Source organism: Pan paniscus, chromosome 4 (assembly GCF_029289425.2).
Source record: "Pan paniscus chromosome 4, NHGRI_mPanPan1-v2.0_pri, whole genome shotgun sequence".
Taxonomy (NCBI): domain Eukaryota; kingdom Metazoa; phylum Chordata; class Mammalia; order Primates; family Hominidae; genus Pan; species Pan paniscus.
In genome coordinates, this window is record NC_073253.2 from 19992762 (window position 1) to 20003663 (window position 10902).

The 10902-nt window shown below is 38.8% G+C and overlaps 1 protein-coding gene across 1 annotated transcript in view; it reads right to left on the reverse strand.

The window, feature by feature from the left end:
• FAM81B (family with sequence similarity 81 member B) overlaps positions 1–2386 on the reverse strand; it is a 64180-nt gene extending 61794 nt beyond the window's left edge. The window contains exons 1-2 of the mRNA XM_008976349.4: positions 1704–2386; positions 319–422 (exon numbers count right to left, since the gene is read on the reverse strand). Of these exons, the coding sequence (XP_008974597.2) occupies positions 319–422; positions 1704–1827 (228 nt within the window). The 5' untranslated portion in view covers positions 1828–2386. The remainder of the gene's footprint in view (positions 1–318; positions 423–1703) is intronic.
• Between the last annotated feature and the right edge of the window lie 8516 nt (positions 2387–10902).

Sequence of the window (10902 nt, forward strand, 5' to 3'; positions counted from 1 at the left end):
TCATGTTAGAGATAAAGATAAAGTCTGCACCTTGAGTTTATCATGGTTCCTTTTGAATCATCATAAAACATACATAATGATCAACTTAAAAGAATTTTAGCCCCATATATTAAAAATCAGTCTAATTAATGACATTGTAAATTGAGGTCATTTTTCTTTTTAGCTTGTGTTTTCAGCAGCCATTTTGCCAAGACAGAACAAACAGGAAATGTGGGAGAACTGTTCTTCCAGAACTTCTTAAACTCTCTAAGCACTCTAAACTTTAAAGAAGCTGAGCAAAGTATTCTAATTTTAATGTGAATATTGAAAAGTACTTGCTTTCTTTTCTTGGTTATTGTCTGAGCCAGGAAGGGGGCCATCAGGTTCAACTGGCTGTTCCTCTGCAGTCGCAGTTGGAGAGGCACTTTTGTTTACATTTGTATCTAGGTAACCAGAATGCTGAATCAGGTCAGGAACTATGACAAGTGAATTTTTGCAGTGCTGCTAATTTTTTTTCTTAATTGAGGGCAGTTTCTGTACATATAGCTTGGCTTAAAGGGAGGCTTTCAATTTGCTTTACATTTCCCCTCTCCTCACTTATCCCAATTCTCCCCCATCCCCCCATAACATCTATAGTTAGCTAGAAAGGCATTTCTTTACAGATACTTCTATAAGACCTTTAGAAACTTTTTTAGGATCAGACAGCTCTAAAATAATCAGGAATGTATTTTTTTATTATACTTTAAGTCCTGGGATACACGTGCAGAACGTGCAGGTTTGTTACGTAGGTATACACGTGCCATGGTGGTCTGCTGCACCCATCAGCCCATCATCTACATTAGGTATTTCTCCTAATACTATCCCTCCCCTAGCCCCCAACCCCCAAAAGGCCCCAGTGTGTGATGTTCCCCTCCCTGTGTCCATGTGTTCTCATTGTTCAACTCCCACTTGTGAGTGAGAACATGTGGTGTTTGGTTTTCCGTTCCTGTGTTAGTTTGCTGAGAATGATGGTTTCCAGCTTCATCCATGTCCCTGCAAAGGGACATGAACTCATCATTTTTTATGGCTGCATAGTATTCCATGGTGTATATGTGCGGCATTTTCTTTATCCAGTCTATCATTGATGGGCATTTGGGTTGGTTCCAAGTCTTTGCTATTGTGAACAGTGCTGCAATAAACATACATGTGCATGTGTCTTTATAGTAGAATGATTTATAGTCCTTTGGGTATATACCCATTAATGGGATTGCTGGGTCAAATGGTATTTCTAGTTCTAGATCCTTGAGGAATCACCTCACTGTCTTCCACATGGTTGAACTAATTTACACTCCCACCACCAGTATAAAAGCGTTCCTATTTCTCCACATCCTCCCCAGCATCTGTTGTTTCCTGACTTTTTAATGGTTACTATTCTAACTGGCATGAGATGGTATCTCATTGTAGTTTTGATTTGCATTTCTGTAATGACAAGTGATGATGAGCTTTTTTTCGTATGTTTTGGCTGCATAAATGTCTTCTTTTGAGAAGTGTCTGTTCACATCCTTTGCCCACTTTTTGATGGGGTTTTTTTTTTTCTTGTACATTTGTTTAAGTTATTACTCTGTTGTGCCCAAGCCTTCTGAGGGTCTTCATTGGGATTCATTATTTTGTTTATATGTAATAAGAAATAGAAGAAAGATAGTGAAGTAGGAGAAATTTAGAGACCTCGAATAGTCCATAAGTACCTGAACTCATGATGCTTGCTTTTCCAGCTTTATTTTTTGTAGATTTGATATTTTTGAAAAACAATCTCTGTGATTTTTTTCTTTTTTCTGAGGAAGCCAATGTACCAAGGAATTGTAATTGCATCCTAACTAAGGTCTTCCTGTTTCTGGGGCCTCTTCCCTAGGGCGACTTAGTAGCATTGTGACTGCAGGAAGGATCTATGATGTCAGTGTGGCTGGCCCTCACAACTGAAGTCAGGAAGTCCCTGGGATTTAGAAGCTTTGAATGTTTTCTGTAGTGCTCATCGTCATACAAATCACTAAGCCTTTCACTTCTTTGTCTCATGGGGTGGGAAGTGGCCATTGTTATACTGATATTTCACACTCTTCTCCTGATTTCATCTTCACAGTTTGAAAAGTGACGAGTTATCATTAAGCTAGACAAAGAGGAAATGAAATGCTGCGGTATGCCCAAATCTTTCTCCAAGTATGTTAGGGAGGAAGCTAACTCTTCTAGGTTACAAGGGGACTTCACAGATAGTGCAGCACTGATGAAAAGTGACATGGGTCAGAGTTTTACAGAAATGAAAATATTGAACTTTGCGTTTGTACGGGAAATTTTGTTCAGTTATTTAGCCAAAAGGGGGTGGATTGTTTTAGCTGTAAAATGTTTGTCTGAGTTTTAAAATTAGAATTTGCATGTTTGTTAGTACTACTTGGCCTCCATATACAGAATTGATGCTTTGGCTAAGTTGTTGTCCAAATTATGGTATCAGATTTGCCTTGTTTAAAGGCACACAATGTTCAGGATGCTGAGTGACAAACTTTGATCCCACAGATAAGGGACACCAATGATTTGGGCTTCCATGCATATCCCCTAGTCCTAAGCTAAGCCCCTAAAACTCAAAGATGCAGTAGTTCATGGTTTGCAAGCAGTCCAAAAGGCTCATTATGCTACCCTAATCACCATTGTATCTAGTGCCAAGGGAGACTGACACACAGCAGTGACTAAGAGCAGGTGGCTACAGATTCTGAGAGAGTGGATTGGAACCCTGACTCCTCAACCTACCAGCTGTTTACTTTGGACAAAATTACATCACCTCTTTAAGCCTCAACTTTCTCCTCTGTGAAATGAGCTAATAATATCGATCCCATAAGATGGTTGAGAGGATTAAATGTAATAATAATAGTGCTCAGCTGAGGGCAGCGCCAGGAATCCACTAAAAGATAACTATTATTAGTGATTATTTCACAAGGTGCCAATTATCGAAGAAATAGTCACAAGCAGAGTCTGTGTGAGAAAGAAAAACTAGATTTAACCTTGCATAACAACTTTTTAAGATTCTTTCTCTTCTTAAATTCAGCTTTTAATCCATGGTATTTGGTTAGAAAAATGGGCCCTACTAAAATGGACAATTTTGGTAGGTTTGTTCTCTAAACATAAATGGCTATTCAATTTTAACATAACAATGCACATAATATATATGTATATTATTAATGTCTTCTCTGGTTTGAATCTCTCCACCAAAACTCATGTTGAAATGTAATTGCCATTCTTTTTTTTTTTTTGAGTTGTAGTCTTGCACTGTCACCCAGGCTGGAGTGCAATAGTGCGATCTTGGCTCACTGCAAGCTCGGCCTCCCAGATTCATGCCATTCTCCTGCCTCAGCCTCCCAAATAGCTGGGACTACAGGTGCCTACCACCATGCTCGGCTAATTTTTTGTATTTTTAGTAGAGACAGGGTTTCATCGTGTTAGCCAGGATGGTCTCGATTTCCTGACCTTGTGATCTGCCCACCTCAGCCTCCCAAAGTGCTGGGATTACAGGCGTGAGCCACCGTGCCTGGCCTATTGCCATTCTAATAGTATTAGGAAGTGGAGGCTTTAAGAAGTGATTAGGTCATGAGTGCTCTCTCCTAATGAATGAATTAAAGCCCTTATTGTGGGAATGAGTTAGTTATCATAGGAGTGGGCTCCTGATAAAAAGGATGAGTTTGGCTTAGTTTCTCTCTCTCTGTCTTGCATTCTTATTTCCCTTCTTGCTATGTTATGATGTATTATAAAGATGTATCCTCTCAATCTTGGACTTCCCAGCCTCTGGAACCATGAGCCAAATAAATGCCCAGACTATGGTATTCTTTTTTTAGACAGAGCCTTGCTCTGTTGCCCAGCCTGGAGTGCAGTGGTGCGATCTTGGCTCACTGCAACCTCTGCCTCCAAAGTTCAAGCAATTCTCATGCCTTAGCCTCCTGAGTAGCTGGGACTACAGGTGTGCACCGCCATATCTGACTAATTTTTGTATTTTTAGTGGAGACGGGGTTTTACCATGTTGGCCAGGCTGGTCTCAAACTCCTGACCTCAAGTGATCCACCCATCTCAGCCTCCCAAAGTGCTGGGATTACCGGTGTGAGCCACCATTCCAGGCCCCAGACTATGGTATTCTGTTATAGCAGAAGAAGATAGACTCAGATAGCTTCCCACTTGTCTAAAATGCATATGTAAAATCCTTCTCAGAAGTCAATAATCTTCATATATCTTTTCTAATCTAGGGCTAATAAAAGCACAGAAATTAAAAATGTTCAATTTCAATCTTTAAAGTGGCCTTATACTATAGTATATTTAATATAGATCTAAAGACATAATCCTGACATGGTGGTCAGTGATGGGGGATAGTCAGTGTTGAGGGTCATCAGACAGAAACGCTATGTGTTGTGCACTACACAACCCTCTGGGGCACTCATGGTAACACTGTAGATTTTCATATTTGTTACAGTAATTTTTCAGGCATATATCAAGAAAATATCTCATTTTACCAGAGAAAGTCAGGATAATTTTCTGACATGGAAGTAAAGGGTTTTGAGAAAGAGGCACCTATTTTTAACTCACACAAGGAGTGTACAGTGAGGCACTGTCAATGACCAACTGCATATATGATGATGGTCCCATAAGATTTTAGTGGAGTGGAAAAATTCCTATTATCTAGTGATGTTGTAGCCATCATAACATTGCAGTGCAATGCATTACTCATGTGTTTGTGGTGATACTGGTGTAAACAAACTTGCTGAACTGCCAGTTGTATAAAGGTATAGCACATGCAATTCTGTACAGTACATAATAGTTGCTAATGATCATAAACAACTATGTTACTGGTTTATGTATTTACTACAGTATACTTTTTATCATTTTTTTAAATTTTTAGTTGACACATAACTATACATATTTATGGGCTACACAGTGATATTTAGATACACGTATACAATGTGTAACAACCAAATCAGGGTAATTAGCATATCATCACCTCAATCATTTATCATTTTTTTGTGTTGTGAATATTCAAAATCCTCTCTTCCAGCTTTTTGAAAATATACAGTAAATTATAGTTAACCATTTTCACCCTACAGTGCTGCAGAACATCAGAATCCATTTCTCCTATCTAGCTGTAATTTTGTTTTCGTTAACACACTCTCCTCATTCTCTCCTCCCCTTACCCTTCCCAGCCTCACAATTCTATTCTTTATTTCCGTGAACTCAATTTTTTTTTTCTGCCACATGTAAGTAACAACATGCAGTATTTATCTTTCTGTTCTTGGCTTATTTTGCCTAACGTAATATCTTCCAGCCTCATCCACATTGCTGCAAATGACAGGATTTCATTCCTTTGTATAGCTAAATAGTATTCCATTGGGTATATAAACCACATTTTCTTTATCCATTCATCTATTGATGGACATTTAGGTTGAATCCATATCTTAGCTATTGTGAATAGCACTGCAACAAACATGGGAATCCAGGTGTCCCTTTGATATACTGATTTCCTTTCCAGTAGTGGGACTGCTGGATCATATGTTAGTTCTATGTTTAGTTTTTTGAGAAGCCTCTACAGTGATTTCCATATTGACTGTACTCATTCACATGCCCACCAACAGTGCATAAGTGCTCTCTTTTCTCTGCATCCTCACCAGCATTTGTTAACTTTTGTCTTTTTGATAATAGGCATCCTAACTGGGGTGAGGTGGTATCTCATTGTGGTTTTAATTTGTATTTCCCTTATGATTAGTGATGTTGAGCATTTGAGCATTTTTTCATATTTCTTTTGGCCATTTGTATGTCTTCTTTTGAGAAATGTCTTTTTTTTTTTTTTTTTTTGGCATGGAGTTTCATTCTGTTGCCTAGGCTGGAGTGCAGTGGTGTGATCTCAGTTCACTGCAACCTCTGCCTCCTGCGTTCAAGTGATTCTCTTGCCTCAGCCTCCCTAGTAGCTGGAAGTACAGGCATGTGCCACCACGCCTGGCTAATTTTTGTATTTTTGGTAGAGATGGGGTTTCACCATATTGGCCAGGCTAGTCTTGAACTCTTGACCTTGGGTGATCTGCCTGCCTCGGCCTCCCAAAGTATTGAGATTACAGGTATGAGCCACTGCACCCGGCCCTTTGCCTACTTTTTAGTCAGATGATTTGCTGCTGTTGAGCTGTTTGAGTTCCTTATATGTTCTGGATATTAATCCCTTGTCAGATGAATAATTTGCCAATATATTTTCTCATTCTAATAGTTGTCTTTTTACCCTTTGATAGTTTTCTTTGCTGTGAAGAAGTTTTTGGGTTAAACATAGTCCTATTTGTCTATTTTTGTTTCCATTGCCTGTGCTTTTGAAGTCTTTAAAATCTTTGCCTAATGTCCTGAAGTGTTTCCCCTATGTTTTCTTCTAGTAGTTTAATACTTTCAAGTCTTACATTTAAGTCTTTAACTTGTTTTGAGTAGATTTTTAAATATAGTGATGGATAGTATTCTAGTTTTGTTCTTCTGCATATGGATATTCCATTTTCCCAGCACCATTTATTGAAGAGAGTATCCTTTTACCATTATATTGTGCTTGGCACCTTTGTCAATAATCAGCTGGCTGTAAATGTGTGAATTTATTTTTGTTCCATTGGCCTATGTGTCTGTTTTTATACCAATACCATGTTATTTTAGCTACTATAGCTTTGTAATATATTTTGAAGTCAGATACTATAGTGTCCCCAGCTTTGTTCTTTTTGCTCAGGATTGCTTTGGCTATTCAGGGTCTTTTGTGGTTCCAAATTTTAGGAGTTTTTTTTTTTTTTCTATTTCTGTGAAGAATGTTATTAGTAATTTGACAGAGAATGCATTGAATCTGTAGATTGCTTTGGGTAATGTGGTCGTTTTAAGAACATTAATTATTCCAAGCCATGAGCATTGACTGTCTTTTCATTTGTTTGTATCCTCTTCAATTTCTTTCATCAGTGTTTTATAGTTTTCAGCGTAGATGTCTTTCACCTTTCTGGTTAAATTTATTCCTAGACATTTGATTTTTTCGTTAGCTATTTTATGTCTTTTTCAGCTAGTTCATTATTGATATATAGAAATGCTACTGATTTTTGTATGTTGATTTTCTATTCAGCAAATTTACTGAATTTATTTATTAAGTCTAAGAGTTTTTTTGTGGAGTCTAGGTTTTTCTAAATATAAAATCATGTCATCCTCAAAGAGGAACAATTTGACTTCCTCTTTGCCAATTTGGATACACTTTATTTCTTTCTCTTGCCTAATTGCTGTGGCTAAAGCTTTCAGTATTATGTTGAATAGGAGTGATGGAAGTGGGCATCCTTGTCTTGTTCCAATTCTTAGAAAAATGGCTTTCAACTTAACTGCATTTTTTCTAATTTTTAAACACTTTTGTTAAAAACTAAGACAAACATACACATTAGCCTAGGCCTACACAGGGCCAATATCATCAATATTACTGTCTTCCATCTCTTGTCCCACTGGAAAATCTTCAGAGGCAATAGCATATAATGTTAGCTGTGAGTTTGTCATATGTGGTCTTTAGAGTGTGGAGGTATGTTCCTTCTATGCCAGTTTGTTGAGAGTTTCTATTATGAAGCAATGTTGAATTTTGTCAAAAGTTTTTTATGAATACATTATGATGATCATGTCATATTTTTCTGCATTCTTTTGATATGATGTATTACATGTATTGACTTGCATATGGTGAGCCATCCATGCATCCCTAGGATACATCCCACTTGATCATGGCATATGATCTTTTTGGCATGTCATTGTATTTGGCTTGTTGTATGCGTGATGCACATAAATGCAAAACTTCTCAACAAAATATTTTGGGACAAGAAATGGAAGACAGTATAGGCCTAGGCTAATGTGTGTGTGTCTTAGCTTTTAACAAAAATGTTTAAAAATTAGAAAACATAAAAATGTAAAAATAGAAAAGAGCTAGGATATAAAGAATGAAAAATTTTTTGTACAGCTCTATAATGTATTTGTGTTTTAAGCTATGTGTTATTATAAGAGAGTTAAAAATTAAAATGTTAAGTAAAAAATTATAGTAAGCTAAGGTTAATTTATTATTAAAGAAAGCAAAGGTTTTAAATAAATGTAATATAGCCTAAGTGTACAGTGTTTATAAAGCCTACCGTAGGGTACAGTAAAGTCCTAGGCCTTCACATTCACTCATCTCACTCATCACTCATACACTGACTCACCCAGTGCAACTTCCAGTCCTGCAAGCTCCATTCATGATATGTGCCCTACACAGGTAGGCCATTTTTTATCTTTTATACCATATTTTTACTCTACGTTTTCTATCTTTAGATACATACATACTTACCTTTGTGTTGCAATTGCCTTCAGTATTCGGTACAGTCACATGCTGTACAGGTTTGTAGCCTAGGAGCAATAGGCTATACCATATAGCCTAGGTGTTTGGTAGACTATACCATGCAGGTTTGTATAAGTGCACTCTATGACATTCACACAATGATGAAATCACTTGACACAGTTTTCAGAATCTGTCCATTGTTTGACCTTTGTAAAGCAATACATAACTGTATTTGGGCCACTGACAGCCAGTACCCTGGGTGTCCTCTGTTGAACCGGCCTTAACTAGTCATGGGCCAAAGCAGCCAGTCGTCATTGGCAGGCTGTGTTCTCCTCGACTCTCTTTTATTTCTTTCTTACTTTTGCCTAACCTCCTACCTGTTGTCTCAAGAGCTCTTAGGGTGTCCTTTGGGTCTCCCTTAGGGCTCCTCACCTTTCCTTGTGCTATTCTGATTTTATCTGCTCTGGCCTTCTAGTAATCTCTAATGTGTTTAGCACTTAATATTTAGGCGATGTTCTTCATGTTTCACCTCATCATTCTTACAAGTGAGGCTGCACAGGTGTGAATATCCTGATTTTACAAATAAGAATACAAGGAGGTTCAGAGAAGTCAAGTGACTCACTGAAGAAACTGGTGAAACTCTGACTGAGTAGACCTCAGGCCTGCTGTTAGTCTTGTGTACCATTCCTCCTGGGATGCATCACACCGAATTCCACTCAAGTGTAGGGCTTTGACTTCCATTCTCTTCCATTCTGTGTTTGAACCCAGTGGAGAGACTAGGGTTGCTATTTCAGTGAATGGGGTATTTTTGAGGCAGGGTATATTTTCATTCCCCTCAAGTTGAGTGACTGATTTATCTAGTCTTGAGGGAGATGATATGGATCATCTGGTAAAGTAGTTAGAAACATGTTCTCTGGCAACAGACCACCCAATTCAACTCTCCTCTCTGCTGCTTACCAGCTGGTTAGTCTTGCAAAATGATATAATCCTGCTTTCCACCTATAGAATGGGATGATGATAATAGCACAATATTAATGATTCTGTAACAATATAATATTATAGAAATTAATCAGATATGTAAAGCTGTTAAAACATGGGCTAGAGCACAGTAAGCACTCAATAAATCTTAGCTCATGTTCTCTTAGGTCGAACCATGTCTGTTTTATTGAATTTTCTAGGTGGGTTTCTTAGTAGGGACTCAATAGCTGTTAAATGAATAAATGAAAGACTTTGTACTTTAGCTGTGAAAGATCCAGCCTGTGGAAGGAGCCAGAGGCCAGTTTCCATGCACTATTTCTGAATGGCCCCAGCCTCTCTCCTAGTGCGTGGATCTGGCCCGTCTCCCATTACCACAAATCTCATTCTAGGAACCTCTACCACTAACTCAGCATCAACGGAATTCTCTAAGATTTCTAGAACCATTTATTTAAGAACAATTCTCAGCACCTCCTAATTTAAGGCATTGATTGTTCTGGGAACATTAAGAAAATGTTGAAAGTCTCCTTTTCTCAAGAAACTTCATTTCTCTGTAGGGGAGAGGGGTGAGCCCACAGCTGACTGTAAATCAAGGCAGCCAGGGCTACATTATATGGTCAAACAGTTCCATCATCCTGTGCTTCTCACGCTTCCTCAAACTTTCTTGGCTAAACCAAACCCAGGCTAAATCCATCTGTCTGCTCACTCTGCCTGTATTTTTGCAGCAGAACATGGCTGGGAGAAAACATGCAACCATGTTGACTGGTCTCAAAATTTACGACCACAAACCTTAAGTGGGTCCTTAATGCTTCCTGGCAATTATAGTATCAGATTTCCTTAGTTCATCACTCTCCTACTCGCCTAGATGACTCTCATGCCTTTTCCTCTGACCTCAAACTGCCATCAACAACCCTGTCACCTGCTGACCTTTCCATTTTACTTCCCCAATTAAACAGAAATAATCGGAAGGGAATTTTGACAAGCTCCACCCCCACCCCCACATCTATCCGTGACCTACGTGCACCCATGTCCATATATTCTGCCTCCTCCTGTTCAGCAGATGAACCATCTGTGCTCCTCTTCAGGGCCAATGCCCCAGTGGTCCTCAGATCTCACTCCCTCTCAACTATTCAAAGACATTGCTCCAGGGATTTTCCCCTCTGCCCTCTTTATTGGCTCATTCTCACCGGCGTGCAAACATACATTTATTTCTCCCACTCACCTTAAAACCAATAAACAACCTTCTCTTGATCCTATGATATATCCCCTTCCAGCTACCACTCAATTTGTTCCTTTTCTGCACAAGAACATTCCCTGAAGTGCTGTTTATATTTTTCTCTTCATAGTTTCTCTCTTTGCTATGGTCTGAATTGTGTCCTGCCCCCTCTGATTCTTAGGTGGAAGCCCTAACCCCCAATGTGGAGATAGGGTCTTTTGGAGGTAATTGCATTTAAATGAGATCATAGGGTGGGGTCCCAGTCTGACAGAATTGTGGCCTGAGAAGGAGGAAGAGGCTGAGCATCATGGCTCACCCTCATGCCTATAATCCCAGCACTTTAGGAGGCTGAGGCAGGAGGATCACTTGAGCCCAGGAGTTCAAGACCAGCCTG